This window comes from Sceloporus occidentalis, unplaced genomic scaffold (assembly GCF_023333645.1).
Source record: "Sceloporus occidentalis isolate IW3139 unplaced genomic scaffold, rSceOcc1.0.p SCAF_10, whole genome shotgun sequence".
NCBI classification, from domain to species: domain Eukaryota; kingdom Metazoa; phylum Chordata; class Lepidosauria; order Squamata; family Phrynosomatidae; genus Sceloporus; species Sceloporus occidentalis.
Window position 1 is genome coordinate 21,799,897 of NW_028316990.1, and position 13,015 is coordinate 21,812,911.

Below are 13,015 nucleotides of genomic sequence, written 5' to 3' on the forward strand. Positions count from 1 at the left end.
GCGTTAGTCTCCTATTTGCAAAGGCTCGCGGGGTCTTCTCTCAGGGCGGAGACAGAGGGAAAGCAAACAGGGAAACCGGAAGTGCCGCTCCCTCCGCGCCGCTCTATGGCTCTTTCTTCGCGGCGCCAAGATGGCGGCGCCTGAGAGGGGCGATGTTGGGCGGAAGGCGGCGGGCGCCTCCTCCTCCTCCTCCTCGCTCTCCATGGAGCAGCTCCGCTCCCTCACCGACCTGCCGGACCTGGAGGACGCCTACAGCCGCCTCTGCGCCGAGGAGGTGCGGGGAACCCCAAGTAGACAGGGAGGGAGGGAGGGAGGGAAGGAAGGGGACCCTGGAGCCCTCAGACCCACATCCATCCCCGGCAAAGTAGACCAGGCCCCTCCGGAGGGCGCTCGCATGGCCTCCCTCCGAGGAGGAGGAGGCTGAGAGAGTGTGACTTAGCAGTGGGCTTCATGGCCGAGTCGGGATCCGAACCCTGGTCCCAGGGCCATCGTCCCGAGGCTCAGACCCCTGCGAATGTGGCTTGTACCTAACGCTCCCTCAGAGGAGCTCAAGGCAGACCAACGCGTCATTGATCCCCGCTTGAGGCGCAAGGCTGCTTCTCCAGTTGCTTCTCCAAGTGTCTGTGGCCATGGGTTTCCCACTGAGGAAGCAGCGCAAACAGTCGCCCCAGAGAGAGAGGCTGCTCCCTTGCGCTCTTTCCCCAAAGTCTGCGCAAGTAAATAAGGCAGAAGCCCTGTCTTGAGGGGAAGGGAGCCCCGCCAGTGAGGCTCCGCTGGTGAGGAAGCCCTGCAAGCGCTCTGGCTGCTCTTGGCCTCAGAAGGGCTGCCTTGGACACTGACGCTATTTTCCTTGCTCTGCTTTCAGAGAACGGTAGAGGAAGAGTTGGAGATGCTTCTGGAGCAACAGGGCACCGTCGAGGGCAAGATGGCTTCCCTCCAGCGCATGGGGTGAGACAGAGGCACATCCTGCGCAGCAGCAGCAGTAGTAGTAATGATAGCAGGAGTAATAGTAGTAGTAGTAATGATGGCACTGTGGGAACAAGATGCCAGAGCTGCCAGGAAGAGACAGCGCTGCCAGGAAAAAGGATTCCAGCTCCCGAGAGAAAGAGCTGTTTCACAGTGGAACATACTCTCTTGGAGACTGTGGAGGAGTCTCCTTCCTTGGAGGCTGTCTTTAAGCAGAGGCTGGGTGTCAATGGGGTGCTTTGGTTGAGAGTTCCTGCATGGCAGAAGAAGGGCCCTTTGGGGGTCTCTTCCAACTCTCTAAGATTCTGTGACAGAATGCCAAAGTGGCTTCTGGTTGATGATGATGCTTTCCATCCTTTGTTTCCTTCCAGCCCCAACCTGCAGCTGATCGAGGGAGATGCCAAGCAGTTGGCTGGGATGATCACCTTCACCTGCAACCTGGCTGAGAATGTCAGCAGCAAGGTCCGGCAGCTTGATCTTGCCAAGGTAGCCATGAGAAGCAGGAATAGGATTGTTTTCAAATCCCGCTCTAGAAGCGTTCGGTTCTTATTGATCTTGTGTATGAAATGTATTTCATTCTGATTAATTGAAAGCAGCCCTGAGTCAGAAGGATAAGACAAAAATGGAACAAGTGTAAGCATCATGCAACATGCGTCCAGGGAGTAGGCATCTGCTGTGTTGGGGGCTGGATGGTGGGACTGACTGGAGCGCTTGCAGCCGGGGGGAGAGGAGGCGGGGTGCTTCTTCTCCAGCTCTTTGCGGCCATCATGAGCTGGTCTACTCCACTTTCCCCTGGCTTGCTGGGAGAAGAGGTAATGGTGCGGAGTGCCCTTCTTCTCGCAGAACCGTCTCTACCAGGCCATCCAGAGAGCAGACGACATTTTGGACTTGAAGTTCTGCATGGATGGAGTTCAGACAGCCCTGAGGAATGAAGATTATGAGCAAGCAGCTGCCCACATCCATCGCTACCTTTCGCTGGACAAATCGGTCATTGAGCTGAGCCGACAGGGACGAGAAGGTATCAGATTTTATTTATGTATTGTGTTGGAATTGATTGCAGTGAATCGTGATTTCTTAAAAAGAAGTTTGTCGTGCCTGTGCATTGGACAGAAAATATCAGAATATATTTGCATATTTGTTGAATATGTTAATAAGAAGAGCTCCACCCTCCTCTGCTGCCGCTTCTGGAGCAGCAAAAGAGAGCACTGCAAATGCCTCTCTCCCTGGCAGGCAGCATCATTGATGCCAACCTGAAGCTCTTGCAGGAGGCAGAGCAGCGACTAAAGGTGATTGTGACGGAGAAATTTGATGTCGCCACAAAACAGGAAGACCTGCCCCAGGTGGAGCGCTTTTTCAAGATTTTCCCTCTCCTCGGCTTGCATGAGGAAGGGCTGAGCAAGTTCTCTGAGTACCTCTGCAGACAGGTAAATCCAGATGCAGGATCAGTGGACCAAGCAGTGGGAGGGAACAGGGCTCACTTGTCCAAGTCAGGATCTGTCCTGAGCTGCTTTGGGCTGGCAGTCCCTCCTATTGGGTCTGGGCCTCACCCTTGAGCACTGGCTCCCACCACCACCTGCAAAAGATACCTGTCCTATGAGGAGGTTATCCACACAAACTGAAGACAGTTCTTTTTCCAGGTGGCCAATAAAGCTGAGGAGAACCTGCAGCTGGTGATGAAAACGGACATGGCGGACCGTCGAGCTGCAGTCATCTTTGCAGACACCCTGACTCTCCTCTTTGAAGGTAACTAGCCCCTTCCAACCTTCCTTCTTCCTCCCTGATTCCCCCCCACACACACACACACACATGTATAATGAGGTGAAAATGCAGTCATTGCTTGGTATGTTCTTTGTCCTTATGCTGATGCCTTCCTGGTGTCATGACTAAAATAAAATAAAAAGTTGTCCTGTCTGTGTGTGCCCAAGGAGCAAGACAAGTCTCCTCATGGGGCTATAGAAATTCCACACAATTTTGGTGACTCCAGAGGAAAGACTGTGTCCTTTGTTGCTATCTGACTTATGATGGCTGTGTCAAGGTTGTATAGTCTGGTTGCTCTTGAAGAGATGGCCATGAGGATAACAACCTGAATCTTGCTGTTTAGTCCCAGCTGACATCAGCCCACTGAACTAAGGGTTAATTGGTCAGCCCAAACATAGGTGAATGCTATTAATTCAGCAGGCCTACTCTATCTGGAGCTGACCAATAGCATTTAGGTGCTCTTCTTGGCACAGCATTACCTAAGTCCAGATGTGAATTGCCTTGATCTTCACAGGGCCCAGTCCTTCCCAGCAGTCATGCAGGTGGGAGGTGGGCTCTTCCAGGTCAGCAGTGGAGCTGGGCCATCTCATGTGCTTCTGCACTCTTGCAGGGATTGCCCGTGTTGTGGAGACCCATCAACCTATTGTGGAGACCTATTATGGGCCAGGCAGGCTTTACACGATGATCAAGCACCTGCAGGCTGAATGTGACCGACAGGTGGAAAAGGTTGTGGACAAGTTTGTACAGCAGAGAGACTACCACAGGCAGGTGAGACACAAGAGGCAGGACATGCAAGAAGGGCTATGGGCCCCTTCCAGGTGGGTCTCCTATGACTGGGTGCCCTGGGTGTTGCCTTGCACATGCCTGTGAGGGTCTCTGTCTCTCTCTCTGACATGGGGCTGATGTGCAAGGAGCACATTGCAGGGCAACTCTCTTGGCTGCCGTCACTTGTGATGTGGCACATGGAAAGGAAAAAGTGTAGCAGGTATGTGAGAGACAAATGGCAAATTTTCTTTCTTTTCATTTCTTCTTTCTCCTTACAGTTCCAGCAGGTTCAGAACAGCATGATGAGGAGTTCAGTGGCAGAAAAAATTGAACCAAGGTAGGGGGCCAGAAGAGCGTGATATGCCTTATCTCTGTGTGATAAGATCCTGATAAGATCCATGTGAACAAATTCCTGTTCAGAAGGCTCTTTAGAAAGGAAGGGCAAGTTCCCATAAGTTTGACTGTCTCCCTAGGGAACTGGATCCTGTTTTGAACGAGGTCACCCTGATGAACGCCCGGAGTGAGCTGTACCTGAGGTTCCTTAGGAGGCGCATCACTGCCGATTTTGAGGTGGGAGATTCCATGGCACCGGGAGAGGTGAAGCAAGGTGAAAAGGAAAGCAAAACCCTCCCACATTGGTTCTGCAGCTGTTGCTGCCACTGCTCAGGCCCCCCCAGCCTAGAGACTGGTTTGATTCGGAAACAGCTCAGTTTCCTTCTTAAATGGGTGGGGGCTCCTTTTCTGGCTCTGATCTTGAACCAGGCAAGCTTCTTCCGAAAGCAGGAGTGGGCTGGCAAACAGTCTCTTTCTTGTTGCCCCAGTCCCCTTATCCTCTGGCCTGGTTCTTGATTCTCCCACCCAGAGCATCACAAGAGCCTGGACAAGCTGCTCCACCACTGTCTTCTGAGCTGCGCCATGCAGGAGCTGATCGGCTACTACATCACCATGGAGGAATTCTTCATGAGGGAGACAGTCAACAAGGTGGGGGCTGCCCCTGCAGCTACATTCCTTACTTTTTCAAGTCAGACTAAGCCCACCCAAAAGCGCAGTGGGGAGGCTGAGGGCTCTGAAGGGTTTTCAGGTGGCATTGGCTTAGCTGTGGAAGAAGGCCTTTGAATCATAGAGTAGGAAAGCATTGCAAGAGCCAACTAGTCCAGCCTCCTCCCATGCAGGGATATGAAGTTAAAACACTTCTGAGATATGCCCCTCCAACCACTGCTGGAAGACCACCAGAGATGGAGAGTCCTCTGACGCAGTCTCTGTCACTGGCAAACATTTCTTACTATCAGTGTTTAGGTGGAATAGCTTTTCTTGTAACCTGAATACCTGTGTTCATGGCCTGGTTTCTGGAGCAGCTCATGGGAGGCTTGAGGTTTTCCAGATTCCTCTTCCTGGTGGTGCCTTGCAAACATGCCATTATGTTGGAGGAAGTGTCTCTGGACTTCCCTCCAAAGAGGAGAAGCCCTCGCTCCATTTTCTGGCCTGGTAGTGTTGCAGGGTTTGTGATGCCTGGAAGGAAGCGAAGAGTGGGGACAGGAGACCTGCCTGGGCAGCTTGTGTCCCCGTTGGCTCTCTAGAGAAGAAGGGGCAAGCCTTGCCCCACAAGCCTTTCTTGGCACGTCATTGTTGTATGTTGACTTGTCTGCCAGGCCGTTGCCATGGACACGTGTGAGAAGGGCCAGCTGACCTCCAGCATGGTGGATGATGTTTTCTACATCGTGAAGAAATGCATCGGGAGGGCCCTCTCCAGTTCCAGCATCGACTGCCTCTGTGCCATGATCAATCACTCCATCACTGAGCTGGAGTCCGATTTCAGGTGTGTCCTGGGAGAAGGGGGACTGGCAAGGGAACCCCTTTGGAAATGAGTGATATGGAGGAGCACACTGGGGGCAGGGAAGGGCTTCCACTTTCCTCACCTCAATGGGAAACCACAGGAAAGGGGCATTTCGCCCAAAGGCCTGTGCCTGCAGAAGACAAGCTGGAATCTAGTCACATGGCTGCCACCAGAGAAGCCAAGCAGACCCTCATCCCTGGGACTCCCAGCACAACACCTCACCCCACCTCGCTGCCACCTGCCACCATCTTTCTGGAGAAGCCACAGAGCCGTGGCTAGCTCTCCCCTGGGGCCTTTCTTCCCAGCCTCTCTCTCAGCACTTCTTACCTTCTGCAGGGAGGTCTTGTGCAACAAGCTGAAGGTGGGCTTCCCAGCCACCCCCTTCCAAGACTTCCAGCGAGGGGTGACAAGCGCCGTGAGCCTCATGCACAGCAGCCTCCAGCAGGGCAAGTTTGACACCAAAGGCATTGAGAGCACTGATGAGGCCAAGCAGTCCTTCCTGGTAAGGATAGGTGGCTCACTGCCTGCCATGCTGGGACAGGGCAAGGGCAGGTCTATGGGTGGGAAGCTGAGCAGGTGATCTTAGACCTTCGGAGGGACAGGAAGGGACCTCCTGCCTGGCCAACAGGAATGACACCAAAAAATATGCACATTTGGGGGTTGTCCAGCTTCCTTCATCAGGGCAGGTGGAACAAAAGGGGCACAATCAGAGAAGAAACAAAAGTCCAATTATCATGTAGCCTTGTAGGCTGCAGTTTAGATCCCATCTCACAATGGGATCTTAGTGGATGGAAGGAACTGGTAGATGCTACTAGTTTTAGAGGACATCTAGCTGTTCCTGCTGGCACTGAGCGGCAGTAGCTGAGCTCTTGTTCTGGGAACACAGGAAGCCCCTGCGACTTTGGTCTGCCTCTTGCCTCATTTGACATGCACTCTGTTCTCCTGCCACTGCCTTCGTTTGGGCTCTTGCTTTCTGATGCCCTCATTCCCATGAACAGCTTCTGTTGGAGGAAGGCACAGCAGGTGGCTGAGTGCCTGAAGATTCTCCTTCTGCTCTCCTCCATTTTCAGCCCTCCTCTTGCTGCTGCCTGCCATGTTGCTCCTGTTTGTCCGTCTTCTGGCAGTGGGGAAATGGGAGAGGAGTCTGAGCCTTTCTCTCTGGGTTTTACTTCCAGGTGACACTAAACAACGTGGAAGTCTGCAGCGAAAACATCATGACCCTAAAGAAGACCCTTGAGGTACCTTTTGCCAATTGTCTGCTCTGGATGAAAGAGCAAGGTTTCAGGGTGGGGGAGATTGTTTATTGCTGCATTAGTTTCCCCATCTTGAGCACTAACTTTCTTGGCTTTCCACCTTCTTTTCTGCTCAAATGGGTAATAGGATCACTTTGTCTAGTCTGAAATTCCTGTTTTGTAATGCTGAGTTTTTGTCTGTCCTCTCCCGTGCACTTCATGGTGGATTTCTCTGCTTCTGCACCAAGCCATATCCTGCATGATGGGTCATGCAGAAAAAATAGGATGCCTTTTGTGCTCCAGATTAAGCCCTGGCACACTCAGAATATGTGGGGACTTCTTTTCTGCTCAAATGCGCGATAGGATTATTTTGTCTAGAATGAAAGTCCTGTTTTGTCATGCTGCTGTCCAGAAACTGATTTGCAGCAGGGGCTGTTGTGGCCTCCCTCTTCTTTCCAAGAGCTGTTGGGTGGAGGGATAAAGGCCCATGTCTGTTTCATACGTTCACATCACCCCCATCAGCTGTGGCCACCCTTTTGGTCCCCCTGGCAAGTCTCCCCTGAGAAGACTCTTCAGTCCTCTGGCGCTCTCCACAGTCAAAGGAAGGCCACGTTTCTCCCTCGGTCAGCTGTAATTTGTTAAAATCTAATGCTTTCTGCTGAGAGAGTGCTCCTCGTCCCTCCCAGCGCACCTCACCATCATTCTTGTAGCTCTAGGGATTTGTATTGCTTCTGTGCAGAGTGACTGTGCAAAGCTGTTCAGCCAAGGGCTTGGAAGGGAACAGGCACAGGCCAAGATCGACAGCTGCCTCTCAGACATGGCTGGTGTCTCCAACAAGTTTCGAGATCTGTTACAGGTGAGCTTGTGGCTTCTTGAGACACCTGTTCAATGGGAGGGATTTCTTTCAAATAACCTGGTAGTTTGTTTCTCTGGCAGTTGATTCCCAAGCTGAACAGAACTTTTAGGCTGATATGTCCAGCCCAGGCTGCAGGGATCTCTCTGCTGCCACCATTCAGCTATATGGGAAGTATTCTCTTTTGGGCAAAAAGTAGAAAGGGAGCAACAAGGAGTGTTACGTTCTCAAGGCCTGCAAGGTGAAAAGTTGAACAGCCAGGTCTAGGTGAGGCTCCCAGTTGCTTTTGTGTTCCCTTGTGGGCCAACAGTGGCTAGCGACAGAAGAGGTCTCTGTTAAGCAAGCATCTGATGCTTGTCCTTTCCTCACTCCTCACCAGGACGGTCTGAATGAACTCACAAACTCGGCCATCAAGCCCCAAGTGAAGCCCTGGATCAACCTCTTCCTCTCTGTCTCCCATAACATTGAGGAGGTGAGTCCTGTCATCTGCACAGAAGGGGCTGCTGGGGACAAAGATGTTCTTGCCTACCTGCAGGCAGCTAAATCATGAGGCCAGTTGACCTGACATCAAAAATTCAAGATTCCAGAGAAACCCCTTCTGGCTGTGGGGCAGAAGGTGATCTGGACAAAGTGGGAGGGCCAAAGTGTGCGATGTTCTGTTTGGTGTATGAGAGATGCCTTTAGGGCCCACCCTGGATTCTGCTAAGTTTTCTGGAAGCTTGACATGGACTGCTAGTGTGTCCTATGTCTCTGGCCTCTCCAGGGCAAATCAGATACCAGCCTTTGAGTGGCAAGGAGCAGATGTGGAGAACTCTGTAGGAAAGCCTGTTAGGGCAGTCCAGTGAAGAAATAACATTCTTCTCCCCTTGTAGGGTTCAGTGGGGATGGATGGAAAACAATCCTTTGTTTTCTGGAAAGTACAGAGATGCCATCCATGCACACACACGCACACCGTGTTGTCTCTGGCACCTCACAGTCTTTGGAGATTTTCCTTTTCCAATTTTTTTAGTCATCCCCTTTCTGTTTTAGGAAGAATTCAATGACTATGAAGCCAATGACCCTTGGGTCCAGCAGTTCATCCTGAATCTGGAGCAGCAAATGGGGGAGTTCAGGGTGCGTTTGGAAACAGGAAAGCTCCTCTCTGAGGGGAAGAGATGCAGCAGCCATCATCACCTTAGTTCCCAAAGCTCTGGCGGAGGGTGAGGGTAGCCCAGAGCCTTGGCTTGCTGGTCCAGTCCAAGGAGACTCCCTTTGGCCTCCCTTCAGTCCTCCTCCATTTGCTTAGCCAAGGCAATCCTGCTCTCCCCATCCTTCGCTGTATGGGTCCCTGTTCTGGCTCCACTGTGATTCCCTTTGGGCCATGATCATAGGTTTCTGGCAACCCTGCAGGTTGTAGCTGAGTGGCCACATAATAACGGAGGCTCATGGAATTGCTCTTGACCATAGTTGGGGTCTTCCTCACCCAGGAACCCTTTGGGGCCACACTTAGGGGCTGGGGACCTCTGCTGTGCCTGTTCTGGGGAGGAGGAGTTGGGTCGTCCCTCTTGACTTCCAGCCATCTTTCCCTTTGAGACCAAGCCATTGGCCTTCACTTGCAGGCAGGACTGTCGCCAGTCATCTACGACAGCCTCACCAGTCTGATGACCAGCCTGATTGCTCTTGAACTGGAGAAGGTTGTCCTCAAGTCCACCTTCAGCCGGGTAAGGAAGGGCTACAGGCCAAGCCTCAGCAGGGGAAGCCCAAGAGGGTTTGCAGGTGGAATCTGGGCCAGCAGAATCCTCCCACTCTAAGCATCCTCCGCCTACTAGATCTCAGCTTTTCTGCTGTCTTCCTTTATACAAACATCTTGACTGCACCTAAGAAAGACCTGCTTTGCCCCTTCCTCAGGTGAAGCAGGTGCCACAGGCAACATGTTCAAGAGGAGAGTGGGAGAGGGCATCCCCTTGCCTCTTCCTGGAAGCTCATGAGGGCAAGGAGGGGTCCCACAACAGAGTGCAGGGGCCAGGAGACCCTTTGGGTGGCCAGTGCTCTCAGGGAGCAAATGAGGCTAGGAGAGTGAGCACCCTTCTGTGTCCCTGGCAATCAGGTGGTCCTGAGGTAGTCCTAAGAGCTTTGAGGCCCCATTTGTGCCTCCATGACCTCAGCTGTTCTCAGAACTGAACACTGCTTAGACCTGCCTGCCTGCTCCCTTTTCCTTTTGGAAAAGGTCATCTGGAATAAACATTTGCCACATGTTTAAAAGCTTTGCACAGATCTCAGCTTTTCTGCTGTCTTCCTTTACACAAACATCTTGATCCTTTATTTCAAATCAGTTTCACAAAGTGGTACTCATACCGAAGTTACATCAACCCAAGCCAACCAGCTTGATAAATTTCTCGGGCTTTTTCCAAGGGTGGCAGTGAACGGCTTGAGGGGAACAGCTGGGGTTTGCTCAGCAGACCTCCCACCAAATTCTGAAGAATCTCCTGCCCCACCATCACCACACACATTTATTTTTTCAGCTTGGTGGGCTGCAGTTTGATAAAGAGCTGCGTTCCCTTATTGCCTACCTCACCACAGTCACTACCTGGACCATCCGCGACAAGTTTGCCCGGCTCTCTCAGATGGCCACCATCCTCAACCTGGAACGGGTGAGTAGTTCTTGCTCTTGGGTCCCGGAGAAGGTGCTGCCCATTGCATGTCCCAGGTCCTGGCACGTTAGCCTTAATGGATGGGTCCTTCCACGTTGACAATGCTGATGGGCACCTTCTTTTCCCTTGTGGAATTTCAGATCAACACAGTGCCAAGTTTGTCTGCTTCCAAGAACAGAGTCAGTCTCTGCTGCTTTGAGGGGATGTCCTTAAAAAGGCTCAATGATTTCTGTTTTCCCTCTTCTCCTCAGGTAACGGAGATCTTAGACTACTGGGGGCCAAACTCAGGACCACTGACATGGCGTTTGACCCCGGCTGAAGTCCGTCAGGTGCTGGCACTCCGGATGGATTTCCGCAGCGAAGACATCAAGCGGCTGCGCCTCTGATGCCCAGGCAGAGCACTCTCCTTTTGTACTGGCAGGAACTCAGCTGGGTGCTCTCCCCAAAAGGGCCAGTCAAAATCTGTGACTTAAGGCTCTTTCCCACTACAATTGCTTAGGTTAAAATTTGTGGGATTCACAGATGCTTTCCTCTGGGCAGATACCTAAACAACAGTTCTTCTGGACTTCTGCTTCTTCCCAGAAAACTTTCAAGAGGACAGAATTTTTGAAGTCCACGCAATGCATTTTGTGCTTGTGACTTTATTGAGGGTCCTTTTGGCCCTCTCTCCTCAAAAATAAGCTAGAGTTGCAGAAGATAAGAAGTCTCCTTCACAAATAACAACTGGCTCAACCTGTGAGTTAAATGTCGGGAACTTTGAAAGGTGCAAATTTATCTTTTATCTATGAGTACACATTCCCTCCCCCCTCCAGTCTTTAAATCACAGTATATACACAACCTTTCTTATCTATTCAGATTAGCAGTTGGTCACTAGCTGCCAAATAAAGACTATTTACCCACCATTCTGACCTTATCCTCCAGTTATGGCTGGCTAAAAAGATATTGGGTCGCTTAGAACAGAAACAAATGTAATGGCAGTGATCTGGTCCCCAACCAGACCTGGTCTGGATCCATTGAGCTGCTGAAGGAAAAAAAGTTTGGAGAGAAAAGCTCTGTGTTGATCCACTTTCAGCTTTACCTCATTCTGTTAGATGTGCTGGACTCTCATTCAACACAGACCTTCAGGGACATCTGCCCAAGACCCCCGAAAGGAACTGGGGGAGGCTCTCGTGCCCCCCCCCCACCAAGGGGAGGGGGCTTCCCTGAGGTGCCATTTTGAAAGGTGTGCTGGACTCCTCCAGGCCTTTATCCCAAGAACTGACAGAGCTTTTCTCCTCTTCTTGCAAATCTGGGCAAATGCAGGTAGAAACCACAAGGCTGGCTTTGTAAATTCCACTGACAAACCCTGGGCTGCCCTCCACCCCGTTTTGAGAGAGCCAGCTTGTAGCCAGGGGCTTCTTGTGCTCCATTTCCATCCAGTCCAGACAGCAGAAGATCTGCTGTGGTTCTTTACCAGTCACCCTGGGGGGAACGCTCTGGCCTGGCCTTCCTAGCAGGCTGTGGACAAGGAAAGTGGCAGTCCTTCCGCTGGCTGGACAATGCCATCCTTGTCCCCCTGAAAGTGCATCTGGATGCCGGCCATGTCTACTTCCACCGTGTGGATGCTGACATTTCCCAGGCCCTGAAAAGAAGATGCAGAGGGAGCATAAACCTCCTGCTGCGGCTGTGCAGACAGGAACACTCTCTTCTCTATAGGAGGAATCTGGTCCACAGTGAAATCCTTTTCCTCCTCCCAATCCTAAGAAAATGTGGAGGGGGGGTTAGCCAACAGATGGGGGCCTCCTCCCTCTCACCTCTGTTTTTGCCAGAATCTTCTGCAGGAGCTCTTCCTGTCGGGGCTCCTGTGTTAAGATGCAGAGGAAGCCCCCGCCTCCTGCCCCAGTCAGGCTCTGTCCATAGACCAGTGGCTCCAGCATATCCATCATGCGCCTGACGGCCAAAGGTTCACACCCCGGCGCCATGGTCTTCTTCTGCAGCCAGTAACAGTTGAGGCACTTGCCCAAGAGAGAGAGATCGCCTGGGATGAGAAGGAAGACAGGCAAGAAACTCCCAGGGATGTGCAAAGGAGCAACTGCGCAGGCCTTTCCCCCAATGCTGGAGAAGCGCCACAAGGCATTCAGGCACAGTGCAGGGGCAGAGGGACCCCCCTTTCTGTGGGGCAGTGCAGACAGGCAGAAAAACACTTACAAAGAGGAAGAGCTCCCCAGCAGCCCATTTTCTCTTTTTGCCTCCTTTTAAGCCAGGGAGGGATAAAGTTCAGCCCTTTGGATGTTGTTGGACTGAAACTCCCATTGGATGTGCTGAACAGGGTTGATGGGAGCTGCAATTCAACAATAATACTGGAGGCTCACCCCCGCTACAAACTTTGCAGGGCAATGGGTGATCCACTGGGGCTCCCAATGAAACTCAACGGCAGCCACCTTCGTGCCCCAAGCGCACATCTCATGGCCTCTTTTCCTCTCCCTTGGCCCAAGTGGGGGGCACAAGGTCAAGCTGTGGGTCTGTACCTTGTTGAAGGGCCTGGGCACACTCTTCTGCATTGTCCACCAGAGCATCAGTGTTCTGCACGATGGTGGGCATCCTGGCATACCAGTTCCTGAGAACGTCCTGCAAAGGCAGGAAAAGGTGCCATAGTAAGAAGGGGCTGGCTGTCTTGCTATGTCCCTAACTGCCCAACAGTGTCATACTTCAGGTTCAAAGCCAGGAAGGGTCTGGGCTTGGCCTGAGAGTGTGCCAACCGAGGCATGATTTCACTGCAAACAGCCTCTGCTCCCACCACAATCCTCTACTCCAAAAATGGCCATCCTGTCTCCGCTCACACCTCTTGAAGGTACTAGATGAGGAAAGTGAGGAGGTTAGCTTGTGTCCCTCCAGACACTGCTGGACTACAGCTCCCATCAGCCCTAGCCAGCACAGCTTGGGTAAGCTTCAATGCCTGTTTGGAAAGAAAAATCTTTCCCAAGTCTAAAATGTTCCA

General features: G+C 52.1%; 2 protein-coding genes across 10 annotated transcripts in view; one reads left to right on the forward strand and one right to left on the reverse strand.

Moving 5' to 3' along the window:
- Window positions 1–69: 69 nt before the first annotated feature.
- LOC149306127 (conserved oligomeric Golgi complex subunit 4-like) lies at window positions 70–10,951 on the forward strand. 4 transcript variants are annotated; one of them, XM_089476725.1, is made up of 19 exons: window positions 70–274; window positions 866–948; window positions 1,338–1,452; window positions 1,810–1,984; window positions 2,197–2,390; window positions 2,604–2,709; window positions 3,335–3,492; window positions 3,768–3,826; window positions 3,963–4,096; window positions 4,352–4,470; window positions 5,139–5,305; window positions 5,660–5,825; window positions 6,499–6,561; window positions 7,295–7,411; window positions 7,788–7,880; window positions 8,438–8,521; window positions 9,007–9,108; window positions 9,910–10,038; window positions 10,290–10,951. In XM_089476725.1, exons 1-19 carry the CDS (start codon window positions 131–133, stop codon window positions 10,422–10,424), a joined length of 2,343 nt encoding a protein of 780 aa, XP_089332851.1. In that variant the 5' UTR covers window positions 70–130; the 3' UTR covers window positions 10,425–10,951. The 4 variants fall into 4 exon arrangements, with proteins under 4 accessions (XP_089332851.1, XP_089332852.1, XP_089332853.1 ...); XM_089476726.1 differs by lacking the exon at window positions 7,295–7,411; XM_089476727.1 differs by lacking the exons at window positions 9,910–10,038; window positions 10,290–10,951 and adding an exon at window positions 9,721–9,810.
- The window catches only part of FCSK (fucose kinase), a 21,334-nt gene continuing 17,999 nt past the window's right edge, over window positions 9,681–13,015 (reverse strand). The window contains exons 22-24 of one of the 6 annotated variants that reach the window (XM_089476718.1): window positions 12,546–12,645; window positions 11,832–12,055; window positions 9,681–11,659 (exon numbers count right to left, since the gene is read on the reverse strand). In XM_089476718.1, the coding sequence (XP_089332844.1) occupies window positions 11,528–11,659; window positions 11,832–12,055; window positions 12,546–12,645 (456 nt within the window). In that variant the 3' untranslated portion in view covers window positions 9,681–11,527. The other 5 variants (XM_089476720.1, XM_089476722.1, XM_089476719.1 and 2 more) reach the window with 5 other exon arrangements.